Source organism: Ursus americanus, chromosome 26, assembly GCF_024610735.1.
Source record: "Ursus americanus isolate L20-20 chromosome 26, mUrsAme1.1.p, whole genome shotgun sequence".
Taxonomy (NCBI): Eukaryota; Metazoa; Chordata; class Mammalia; order Carnivora; family Ursidae; genus Ursus; species Ursus americanus.
This window is the reverse complement of record NC_142152.1, coordinates 45,638,666-45,652,456: the sequence shown is the minus strand read 5'-3', so window position 1 is coordinate 45,652,456 and position 13,791 is coordinate 45,638,666. Positions and strand designations below refer to the sequence as shown.

The 13,791-nt window shown below is 46.0% G+C and overlaps 1 gene segment (V, D, J or C); it reads left to right on the top strand.

Annotated features, from left to right (window-relative positions):
* Positions 1 to 8,461: 8,461 nt before the first annotated feature.
* LOC148107736 (immunoglobulin heavy variable 4-59-like) lies at positions 8,462 to 13,030 on the top strand. The segment is given in 4 exon segments: positions 8,462 to 8,497; positions 8,860 to 8,911; positions 8,993 to 9,313; positions 12,927 to 13,030. Coding segments are annotated over 4 exon segments (513 nt in total).
* The last annotated feature ends 761 nt before the right edge of the window (positions 13,031 to 13,791 follow it).

Here is a 13,791-nt window from a genome sequence, read left to right as displayed (position 1 = left end):
AGAAACTCCTCCATTGACTTTATCGTCATCCTCTCCAGCTTAGATGTTGTGGAAAGCACATTAATAACACATTCTCAGAGCTCCATATCTACATCTGCAGGGTGATAAGCATGTTTATTATAATATCTAAAATGGGATAGGCTGGTGATGGGTAGTAGGGAGGGCATGTGTTGCATGGTGCACTGTGTGTTATATGCAACTAATGAATCATGGAACTTTACATCAAAAACTAGGGATGTACTGTATGGTGACTAACATAATTCAAAAAATATTATTATAAAAAGAATAAAAAAATAAAACTGGAAATAATCCCTATCCACACCAACCACTTAAAAAATAAAATTTTCCCATCTTCACTCTTAGGAAAGCTGCCAAACATTAACAGATGTGCAGCAGAGAGAAATCTGGTTGAATTTTCAAGGATTTATGCAGAGCAAAAAAAAGTAAATTCCTACAAATGAAATTACAAAAACTATAATTGCACATCTATAATTTCTTCAAAATTAAAACTAGTCTAAGTAACATGAGAAATACCCAAGATATGTCAGGACAAGGAGAGAAAGGGAAGAGAGAGAAGGAATTCCCAAGAAAATATAGGAAATTTTAGGGAGAATTGATATGCTCACTCTGGATAATGTTGATTGTGACACCTGTGTATATAATATCACGCACTGTGCATATGTGCAGTTCATCCCGTTTCAAACACACACATCACAATTCTTACAAAGAGAGATGACTCAGGAGGAACACACAGATATTGAAATGTTAGAAAATACACCTGCATGAACGCTTATTCTCTCTATATTTCAGGTAAACTCTAGAGCACGTAAAATCATCCTGTCCCCACTACAGAGAGTTCCACATTCCTCAGGAGACTGGCCACTCTGTCCTCCAGGTGGGTCATGGGGCAGCAGGTCCTGTGGGAAGAGCACAGGGCCAGACTGGGATTAACTCTCACCCTGTACATGCTCTTGCACACCTCACAAACCCTCTAACATTCCGGGTGTAGGTTTAGAGTTCTTTATGGGATAACATGACACCTGTCCCACAAGATCTGTGTGAATATCTGAAAACTGAAGTTGCACCTGGAGGCCAAGTATATAATCTGGAAAGTTATATCATGAAATATAATATTTTTCAAAAGTGGTCAACACCACCAAAACAAAGGCAGTCACATCTGTTCTGGTTACTGGCCTCCATGTCAGCATAGATCCCAAGCTGAATATATAGTCAGAGGTCATGCAAATAGGGCCCTCCCTCTGCTGATTAAAACAGCCCAACCCTGACTCTGCAGCTGGGAGAGGAGCCCCAGCCCCAGGGTTCCAGGTGTTCCAATCAGTATCAGGACAGAACACAGAGAGCTCACCATGGAGTCGTTGCTCATCTGGGTTTTCCTTGTTGCTCTTTTAAAAGGTAACTCATGCTGAACAAGAGACATGGAGTGTGTGAGTGGATCTGAGGGAGACAAACACTGGGTGTGTGACAGTTTCCTGACCAGGATGTCTTGTGTCTGCAGGTGTCCAGTGTGAGGTGCAGCTGGTGGAGTCTGGGGGAGACCTGGTGAAGCCTGGGGTGTCCCTGAAACTCTCCTGTGCAGCCTCTGGATTCAGCTTCAGTAGTTACAGCATGAGCTGGGTCCGCCAGGCTCCAGGGAAGGGGCTGCAGTGGGTCGCATACATTAATAGCGGTGGAAGTAGCAGAAGCTACGCAGACTCCGTGAAGGGCCGATTCACCATCTCCACAGACAACGGCAAGAACACGCTGTATCTGCAGATGAACAGCCTCAGTGTCGAAGACACGGCCGTGTATTACTGTGCGAGTGACACAGTGAGGGGACATCAGTGTGAGCCCAGACACAAACCTCACTGTAGAAGGGGATCTGGACCAGCAGGGGGTGCACACTAGTCACCAGTTCTGTCCTTAAGCCCCAGGAGCAGCTGCAGATGGAGGTTGTGGGCAGGTTTCCTGTCAGGGTCTGGGGCTTCCTCTCCACAGAGCAGTTGCCCCCAGGGACCTTCTCTGGACACATGATTCTGTGCTCACCTCTTCACTCTCTGACTTAGAAAATTTTCTAACATGAAAGCAGATATAGTAAATCCACAAAAAACAGAGTCACTCAAAACGGTTATTCCTGTCCCTAAATACCAATGAATTACAAATATCCTGGTGCTCACATCTGAACCATCACAGGAATCCCAGCTATACTCACTGTGCATCACAGGATGACCCAGCTCAATGTGCAAGCTTTCTAGAAGCAGCATTAAGTGCGTGCTGGACATGAGGCTACAGAGGCATCGACAATGCAAAGCAAGTGCAGAATGTGTCTTGGTGGGGGTCACCGTCATAAACCAAATCACAGCATCAATGTTAGTGACAACGTGGGAAAGCAGTGGACACCTTCCTGGTGTTGTGTGGATGTGCAATCTGAAGATCTCTCTCTCTCTCTCTCTCTCTCTCTCTCTCTCTCTCTCTCTCTCTCTCTCTTTCTCACACACACACACACGCACACACACACTGACTACACAAGGGTATAAAACCTTTAACACGTTCACCTGATTTCTCTAGGAAATGTGGTCCTACAACAGAAATACACAGATACAGGAAGAACTCAAGAAGCAAGAATAATCTGAGATAAGCAACTGAAATTTACACCTAAAGGACCTAGAGAATGTACAACTGAAGCCTAATACAGCTGAAGGAAGGAAATAAAGATTGGAGAAGAAATAAATATAAATAAATATTATAAAAACTAAAAAAACAACACAACAGATCAGAAAAAGTGTTATACACAAGTAACGAATCATGGAACACTACATCAAAAACTAAGAATATAGTGTATGGTGACTAACATAATAAAAAAATATTATAAAAAGAAGGAAACCAAGGTTAAACACTATAAAAATGTCTACCCTGAACAGAGGAACTTACACTTTCAATGCCAGCTCTAATAAAATACCATCGGCATATTTCAAAGAGCTGGAACAAACAATCCTGAAATTTGTATGGAACCAGAAAAGACCCTAAATGACTAGGGAATGATGAAAAAGAAAGCAAAAGCTGGTAGCATCACGTTGCCTGACTGCGAGCTATATTCCAAAGCTGTGATCACCAAGACAGCACGGTACTGGCACAAACACACACATACATCAGTGCATCAGAAAAGAGACTCCAGAAGGGACCCTCAAATCTATGATCAACTAATCTTGGACAAATCAAGAAAACAATATCCAATCGAAAAAAGTCTCTACATTAAGTGTTGCTGGCAAAACTGGACAGCTACATAGAGAAGAACGAAAGTGGACCATTCCGTTACACCCTACACAAAGACAAACTCAAAATGGATGAAAGACATCAATGTGAGCCAGGAATCCATCAAAATCTTTGAGGAGAATATAGGCAGTTACCTCTTCGACATCAGCCACAGTAACTTCTTTCAGGACACATCTCCAAAGGCAAGGAAAACAAGCAAAAGTGAAAATTTGGGACTTCATCAAGATAAAAAGCTTCTGCACAGGGGCGCATGGGTGGCTCCGTCGTTAAGCATCTGCCTTCGGCTCAGGGTGTGATCCTGGCGTTCTGGGATCGAGCCCCACATCAGGCTCCTCCGCTATGAGCCTGCTTCTTCCTCACCCACTCCCCCTGCTGTGTTCCCTCTCTCACCGGCTGTCTCTCTGTCAAATAAATAAATAAAATCTTTTTTAAAAAGCTTCTGAACAACAAAGGAAGCAGCCAACATAACTAAAGGGCAGCCCAGAGAATAGGAGAAGATACTTGCAGATGACATTTCAGATAAATGGCTGATATCCAAGATCTCTAGGACTTATCAAACTCAACACCAAAAAAACAAAAAAAAAACCCAGTCAATAAATGGTAGGAGACATGAGCAGACACTTCTCCAAAGAAGACAAACAAATGACTAACAGACACATGACACAATGTTCAACATCATTAGCCATCAGAGAAATTAAAATCAAAACCACCTCGAGATACCACATTACACTAGTTAGAATGGCAAAAATTGGCAAGGCAAGAAAAAAATGGTGCAGAGGATGTGGAGAAAGGGAAACCCTCTTACACTGTGGGTGGGAATGCAAGTTGTTCCAGCTACACTGGAAAACAATATGGAGGTTCCTTAAAAAGTTAAAACTCGAGCTACCCTATGACTCAGCAATTGCACTAGTAGGTATTTTCAACAAACAGATACACAGTAGGGAAAAGAAGGGTCATATGCACCCCAATGTTCCTAGCAGCAACGTCCACAATAACCAAACTGTGGAAGGAGCTGAGATGCCCTTCAACAGAAGAATGGATAAAGAAGATGTGGTCCGCACACACAATGGAGTATTACGCAGCCATCAGAAAGGATCAACCATTGCATCAACATGAATGAAACGGGAGGGGTCATGCTAAGTGAGCTAAGTCAGCAGAGAAAGACAATTATCACTTGGTTTCCTTACAAGTGGAATATAAGGAATAGCATGGAGGACATTAGGAGAAAGAAGAGGGAAAAGAAGGGGGGAATTAGGAGGGAAGATGGACCATGAGAGACGATGGACTCCAAGAAAGAAACTGAGGGTTTTACAAGGGAGGCGGGTGGGGGGATGGGCAGGCCTGGTGACGTTTATTAAGGAGGGCACATATTGGGAGGAGTTAAGATGGCAGAGGAATAGGGGTCCCCCTTTTCAGCTGGTCCCCTGAGTCGCGCTGGATATGCACCAGACCATAATGAAAACCCACGGAATCAGCCCGAGATGCAGGAAGATACATCTGAATCTCCAGAAATGAACATCTCCAGCACTGAGTATTGAGGTACGAAGAGGGGAGCCGTGAATCCACGCACAGAAATCGGAAGATAAACTAAAGGGAGAGGGGGGCAACGCAGTCAGGAGCCAGGAAGCAATAGCCACCTGCACTGGGAAGCAGGCCAGACTTGCGGACCCGCACCCACGAGTGTGCAGACTGAGACCGTGAACCTGGGCACGCCCCTGTGACCAGACTGAAAATGGGCTCTCCAGAGTACCCGCGAATCACTGAAAGAGGGAGCTCAGGGGCGCGCACAGGAACTGGGGCAGCTGGCGGTTTTAGATGCACAAAGAACAGAGACATGCTGGCCCTGGAAGTGAGGGCTGGGACACTGGCTGTGGCGCGCACAACACAGGACGCTGCAGGGTGTTCAGCAGCACCGACAGAAACAGAGTTAAGGAGGCCAGAAGAGCCCAGTGGAGAGCAGACTGAGATCTCTCTGTTCTGAGACAGAGGCTAGGATTCGGCCACTGCTGCTCTGACGATCAGAAGAGCCACAGCAAACTGCCAGGGAAAGCCGCCAGAGAAGAAAAGCCTGGAAATACTGGCTCAGTGTGCCCATCCCCATCGCACCTCGCAGGGGACAGGGAGACTCTACCCAAACAGGGTTCCCAGAGCATCAGCGCGACACGCCTCTCCCCCAGAAGGCAGGCTGAAAAATCAAGAAGCCCACATCCCCAAGGTCCCTATAAAACAAGTGCGCGCTGCCTTGGTCCTGAGCAATAATTTGGGCTCTGGGCAACCCCGCAACCTCTCCTCATCAGAATGAGGAAAAGCAAAATCTCCACCCAGCAAAAAAAAAAAAAAAAAGTCTGTGGCCTCTGCCACAGAACTGATGAATATGGATATAACAAAATTATCAGACATGGAGTTCAGAATAACAATGGTCAAGATCATGTGTAGACTTGAAAAAAATATTAACCAAAAATATTAACGAGAATTTAAAATCTCTAAGGGCCGAAATGAAGGCAAATCTGGCAGAAATTAAAAATGCTATGATGGGGAGGGCACGTATTGCATGGTGCACTGGGTGTTATACGCATCTAATGAATCATCGAACTTTACAGCAAAAACCAGGGTGTACTCTATGGGGACTAACATAATATAATAAAAAATATTTTAAAAAATAAAAATGCTATGAATCAAATGCAGTCAAAACTAGATGCTCTGACGGCCACGGTACATGAGGCAGAAGGACGAATTAGTGAACTGGAGGATGAGATTGTAGAAAGAAAGTTGACACAGAAACTTGGCTCAAAAAATCCAATCTCAGGAATGTAGGTTACGGGAGACTCAATGAACCGTTCCAATGTCAGAATCATCAGCATCCCTGAGGGGGTGGAGAAAGAGAGAGTTCTAGAAGAGATATTTGAACAAATTGTAGCTGAAAACTTCCCTCATCTAGCAAAGGAAACAAGCATTTGTAGGAAGATCGGTAGGAGAAGAAAGGGATAAAGAAAGGGGGGTAATCAGAAGGGGGAATGAAGCATGAGAGACTATGGACTCCGGGAAACAAACTGAGGGCTTCAGCGGGGAGGGGGGTGGGGGAATGGGATAGGCTGGTGACGGGTAGTAAGGAGGGCACATATTGCATGGGGCACTGGGTGTTATATGCAACTAATGAGTCATGGAACTTTACATCAAAGAGCAGGGATGTACTGTATGGTGACTAACATAATATAATAATAAAAGAAGATTATAAAAAAAAAAAGATCTGTGTCTTGATGCCCCGCAGTGTTGATCCCCTCTGCGACCCTGGTGTGCTGGCCCTACATGGGGAGGGGCATTATATATTCTAATGGTAAACCCCTGTGACTCAGTTGGACTGGGTGTGAGACGGGACCTTCATGAGCTGTTCCAGAGATTACCTCATTCCTTAAGCACAGGACACCCCATGAGAAAGCTCTTCCCTGTTGCAGGTGCAGAGTGGGGTGTGGGACTGGCAGCATCATGGCTTCCAGGATCTGCTGGAACATGAGGTCCAAGATCACATCTGAGGGTCTGTGCTCTACCCGTGGGGACCAGGACACCCCATCAGTCATGCCAGCTGGAATCTGTGGGTGTTCAGAGACTCAGGAATCTGACCTCCTTCCTTTGGCTCATCCCATCACCTCAGGGCAAACTGTAAATGAGGAGCTTGACATTGGTAATTCCGTAAAGTACTTGCTAATACTAGGGAACAAAGGATGCCCAGAGAAGGAACAATGAATACAGAAATGATGAAATAAACAAGAAAAGCAGTATATCACTATGAATTCTATCAGGAGTTCTCAGTGGAATCGAAGAAAGCAAACAACGTGAACCCGCTAATTTGTAACCTTACAAGAATCTTTCCCCAACTGCCATGTGTGTTGAAATCTCCTGTGTGTGAGACAGAAGATAAGGAGGAGAGGAAAAGAGAGAGAACATGCAACAGAGAAAATGACTTTTCCATTATAGATTCATAAATCATAAAGTCTTTATAATACATGCAGGAACCTGTCCATGAGGACCTCAGAGGACAGAGAAATCTAGGTAAAGAAGCTCCATACTCCAGACGCTGTGTGAACGTTCACGTCCAGCTTCCCCTTCATCCTCCTCTTTCCCATGAGGATTTGGGGTCTGGATGGAGATGGGGGCACATCCTGGGGCTTGGACCCCTTTAGATGCCTGTGTAGTAGGGTCGGCATGTCTCACGTTCTGTGGGAAGGGAACACCTCCCTTTCTGACTCAGTTAAATGTGTTCCTCCCTAGAACCATCTGTCTCAGGGTGAGTACAGGACCATATGGCTTGGATTTTAGGTGTTATTTTTTATTTAAATTCATTTAGCCAACATATAATACATCATTAGACTCAGATGTAGTGTTCAACAATTTATCAGTTGCATATAAACATTTCTGTTCCATGGATGTAACTAGAGGGTATCGTTCTGAGTGAAATAAGTCAATCAGAGAAAGACAAATATCATATGGCTTCACTCATATGTGGAACATAAGAAAAAGTGCAGAGGGGGGCGCCTGGGTGGCACAGCAGTTAAGCGTCTCCCTTCGGCTCAGGGTGCGATCCCGGTGTTATGGGATCGAGCCCCACATCAGGCTCATCTGCTGGGAGCCTGCTTCTTCCTCTCCCACTCCCCCTGCTTGTGTTCCCTCTCTCACTGGCGGTCTCTATCTCTGTCAAATAAATAAATAAAATCTTTATTTAAAAAGTGCAGAGGATTATAGGGGAAGGGAAGGAAAACTGAATGGGATGTCATCAGACAGGAAGACAAACCAAGAGAAACTCCTAACTATAGGAAACAAACTGAGGGTTAGGGAAGGGAGGTGGGTGGAGGCATGGGCTGACCGGGTGATGGGCATTAAGGAGGGCACTTGATGTGATGAGCACTGGGTGCTGTACGCAACTGATAAACTATTGAACACTACATCGGAAACTAATGATGTACTATGCGCTGGCTAGTTGAATTTAAATAAAATTTAAAAGAAGAGGAAAAGAAGAAACGCATACCCACTTAACACCCAATCTCTGCCTTGCTATTCACATGGATGAGCTTGTTTCTTTAGGTAAATCCTTGAGTATAGTTCCTAACACCCCCTTTTGTAGATGGAGACATAGGCCATCTTCCAGGACCCCATATCTGATTAGAAGGAGAGAATGACCCTAAGAATGCAAGCAATCATGGTCTGGACCCTGGACTATAGCCTCATCCTCCAGGTATGTGAACAGGTGAATCTGAAGGTTAAAATTGCAGCCCACAGTCTAACAGCCCGACAAGAGAACACAAGAGAACCTTCGTGAGGTTTCCAAATCTTCATCAACTCCAGCACAAACCCACTCAAGTAACTGGGGCTGGAGAACAGTTCAGGCAGAACTCAGCCTAGATTACTAGGAACAGGCTCAGTGGGTCCTCACACCACCCACCATGGGGACACCAAGAACTAGTGACTGTCACCAGGGCTCAGGATCTTTTAATGCTTCCCCGTCTCTGCGGGGACCCACATGCAAATCACCTGGGTGCTCCCAGAAGAAATCGGCATCACAGGCAGAGGCCAGCGTGCTGGGTCTCCATCCTGCAGACAGCCATGCAGATGCTGTGGTCCATCCTCTGCCTTCTGGCAGCTCCCCTGGGTAAGGGTCTGGACGCTCTGGGATAGACGGGGGCCTTTCTGTGGGATGGGACCGACTCACCATGACTCTTTTTGTCCCTAGGTGTCCTGTCTCAACTTACACTTCAGGCGTCAGGCCCAGGACTGGTGAAGCCCTCACAGACCCTCTCTCTCAACTGTGTTGTCTCTGGGGGCTCTGTCACCAGCAGTTACTATTGGAACTGGATCCGCCAGCGCCCTGGGAGAGCACTGGAGTGGAAGGGGTACTGGACAGGTAGCACAAGCTACAACCCGACTTTCCAGGGCCGCATCTCCATCACTGCTGACACGTCCAAAAACCAGGTCTCCCTGCAGCTGAGCTCTGTGACCACCGAGGACACGGCCGTGTATTACTGTGCCAGAGGCACACTGAGGAGACATCAGTGTGAGCCCAGACACAAACCTTCCTGCAGGGACACAGTAGGGGCAGGACAGCAGGGGCCCTCAGAATCCACCAGGGGGAGCTCAGGACACCAGGGGGCTCTCAGGACACCTGGTGGAGCTCAGGTCATGAGGGGGATCGCAGGTCACCTCTGGGAGCTCAGGTCACCAGGGGATGCTCAAGATCAGGGGCACTCAGGAGACAAGGGGACACTCAGATCAGCGTGCAGCGCTCAAGACCCACAAATACACTTTCCACACCAGCAGCAGGTGCAGGTGGAGAGTAAACGCTTGTCTCCTGTCACCGTGTGGGGCATCCTCTCCATAAAACAGTTTCCCCAGGGGGGCTCTCTTGAATAATGATTTCTTCTTACCTCTTACATCTGTGAATAAAAAAGTTGGTTGTAACAGGAGAAAACTATACTTCCATGCACAAAAAGCAGAACGTCACTTACACGGCTTCAGCTTTTCCCTAAATGACAATTAGATACAGACATTCTGATGTCAGTCTGCCAAGTCTGTAAAAGTTTCAGCAGGACTCAACAACACAGCACCACACAAACCAGTGTACGAACGACGAGCCAGTAAAATACAGTTCATGCTGGACATCAGGCACAGAAGCATCATGAAGCCAAAGCCAGAGGAGAATGGCCCTAGTGCTGGGGGTGTTGTGTGGACACCATGCTCACAGCATCTAGTTAGCTGACATCATCCAGAAGCAGAGGGACCCCCACCAAGCTTGATACAGTTGGGGAATCAGATGATACGACACACACATGGGAGAATACACAATGCTTATCGATCTCAGGGAATGTCACACAGCGTGTCAGAAATGCTTTAATAAAACCAGGAACGGACGTGACATCAGGGATTTTCTCATGGCTCAGTGCTGGAAAATCCCAAGGGATCAGGAACATCAAAGGCACAGAATCTCGGCTTTCCTATCTGATGTCCCATGTGTGGTGCAGGAGAAGACAGAGTAAGGGGGCTTCTGGTGTAGTAATGTATCATCAGAAGATAAAGTCTCATGCCTAATTCCATGCAACTAGAAAAATAAGTGAAAAGGAAGAGAACTGATCAAATAGGTGAAGACCACCTGAGTCCCTAGAAATGAGAATGATAACATATAAGCTGACAATACTAATAAGGAAGCTATTAGAAGTGGACTGAGGTCTTGCCGGGTGTCTGCAGTGGAAGCTGTCCACTCCCCAAGGTCACCCGCTGGTTCTGAAGGTTCTGTGTTCACCGTGTGCACGCAGACACCAGAAGTTTCTACTGGATCCATGAGAATCCTCACTTTGAGGTGCTAGAGGGGAGGGGCCTTTCATCTGCAGGGAATCGCTCATTGATCCTCAGTTGTTGACTTCAGCTCAATGTGTGTGACCTCCACCATCCTCACAAAGAAACCTAACGACAGTGAGATGGGACGAGGAGTTGGGCCTCAGGGAGGCACTTAGGTCAGGAGGGTGCTGCCTCATGATGGGAGTAGTGCCCTTACACACCACGAGTGAGAAAGCTCCCTGCCCCCTGACCCCATGTGAGGTGACAGGCAATGGACAGCCCAGGATGAGGGTGCTCTTCAGACATCACATCTGCCTGCACCTTGTCCTGAATTTTCCAGACTCCAGCACTGTGAGAAATGAGTGTCTGTTGTTTAAAACCACCCAGTCTGTGTACAGTGTTACAGCAGCTGGAACAGAATAAGACATTTCTTTTTTGTTAATGATTTCATTTATTCATTTATTTGACAGATAGAAACACAGCCAGCGAGAGAGGGAACACAAGCAGGGGGAGTGGGAGAGGAAGAAGCAGGCTCCCAGTGGAGCAGGGAGTCTGATCTGGAGCTTCGTCCCAGGACAACGGGATCACGCCCTGAGCTGAAGACAGACGCTTAATGACTGAGCCACCCAGACGCCCCAAAATCAACATTTCTAAAAACAAGTATTTAGATGCCCAAATCCCCTTCTTGCCTCAGCTCAGCAGATGGCTGCCAGGCTATTCTCATCCCAGTCAATGTTGAGATTTACTCTCTGGGGAGGTCTCTGAACTACAGGATACCAGGCACATGTCCTAAGCCCTAGTCCTTAGACCCTAACCCTAACCCCTAAATCTAACCCTAACGTAACACAAACAGTAACTGTAAACATTACATTATGAGGGAATTGAGTAAATAAATGAATAAATACGAATTCCCATGTGTGAAATTGAGTTCCATGAATATCTACATAATAAGAAAACCCCCAAAGCTAAATAAAGTCCCTCATCGATGCAAAGGTACTGCCCCACATCTACGCCAGGTTAGTTGTTGCCGTGGTGACCATATAAATAATACATTCTCTGAACTCACACCTTCAAGTGAGGCTAGGAAGCAACTTGATTGAAATACCAGAAACTGGAAATGATCCCAATCCTAAACAACTGCTTAAAAAAATAAAATTCTCCTGTGTTCATTGTCTGGAATGCTGCCAGGAATTAATAGTGATTTTTGCTACACACAGCAAAACGGATGTGATCTCAAGGATTGATGCTGAGCAAACTAAGCCTTAAAAATAAAAGCACATATATCATAATAAAACATTTATACATCCTAGAAAATTAAAGCTAGTCTACGGTAACAGAGAAAAATCAGTAGTTATGTGGGAACAGGGTGGAAAAGACAAGACAGGAAGGAGGAATTCTAGGAGATACAGGAAGATGTAAGAGGAATCTATTTTCTCACGTGATAATGTTGAGTCTAACATCAGTGATGACCATATCACGCACTCTCCACGTGTGCAGTGCATCCTGTGTCAAGTACACACATCACAGCCGTTACAGATTCTCACAGAGATGACTCAGGAGCCACGCAGACATAGTGACATGTTAGAGACTTGAAAGTACACCTGCACAAACCCTGATTCTCTCTGCACTTCAGGTAAAGTCCGGAAACAATCATCCTGTCCCCATCACAGGACGAGTTCCACATTCCTCATCAGCCTGCCCACTCTGTCCTGCAGGTGGTTCAGGGAGGCAGCAGGTCCTGTGAGTGGAGCTCAGGTCCACGTCCTGGGCGCATTCTCACCCCAGACTGCTCTTGGACGCTCCACAAACCCTCTGCACTTCTGGGAATAGGTTCATATCTCTTTATGCAGTAACATGACACCTAGGCCCCAAGATTTGTGTGAATATGTAAAAACTATGTAGCACACCGAGCCCAAGTGTGTATTCTGCAAAGTCATATAATCAAAAATCCAAGTTTCCCAAATGTCACTAGCACCAAATCAAAGGCATTCACATCTGATCTGGTCACTGCCCTCTCTGTCAACATAGATACCAAGCTGGCTATAGAGTCAGAGGACATGCAAATAGGGCCCTCGCTCCTCTGATTAAACCAGCCCAGCCCTGACCCCAGTGATGGGAGAGAAGCTCCAGCCCCAGCATCCCCAGGTGTTCCCATTCAGTGATCAGGAGAGGACACAGAAAACTCACCATTGACTTTGTGCTTGGCTGAGTTTTCATGGACACTATTTAAAAGGTAATTTATGGTGAACAAGAGACACTGAATATGTGAGTGCATATGAGTGAGAGAAGCAGTGGATGTGAGACAGTTTTCTGACCAGGATGTCTTGTGTTTGCAGGTGTCCAGTGTGAGGTGCAGCTGGTGGAGTCTGGGGGAGACCTGGTGAAGCCTGGGGGGGTCCCTGAGACTCTCCTGTGCAGCCTTTGGATTCACCTTCAGTAGCTATGGCATGAGCTGGGTCCACCAGGCTCCAAAGAAGGGGCTGCAGTGGGTCTCATGTATTAGCTATGATGGAAGTAGCACAGGCTGGGGAACCTGGGGACATGAATGTGTAACTGTCTCCAGAGGCAGGAGGACAGGAATGTTCTAGATCAAGCATGCAGGAAGGAAGAGTGAGGGAATTCTTCCTCCCTCTGCATTTCATTCTGTTCAGAACCTTAATGGATTGGATGATGCCCACTTTCACAAAGACCATGGATGCAAATACCAGTCTCTTCTGGAAACAGCATTACAGGCACCCACAGAAACAATGTTTAATCTGGGCACCGATGGCCCAGTCACGCTGACACAGAGTTAACCATCACTCATCAACCTTGGTAAACCTGGGCATCCATATGCATCTCTGTAAATCACACTCATTCTGAATATAAAGAAAAGAACATGGTCATAACTTCACCTTCTATGATACACATCTCCTGCATGTAACCAAGAACACAAAATCCCTTTACCACAGTAAAGAAAAACATTGATAACCACATATCAATACCAGGGGAATTCACGCCATACTCATGGCAATGGACAGATCATCTAAGCAAAGATCAACAAAGAAACAAGAGCTCTGAATGACACATTGGCCGAGATGGACCACACAGATATATATACAGCATTTCAACAAAAACAACAGAATACTCATTCTTTGCGAGTGCTCATGGACATTATTCCAGAATATCAAATACTGGGTCACAAATCAGGTCTCAACAGAA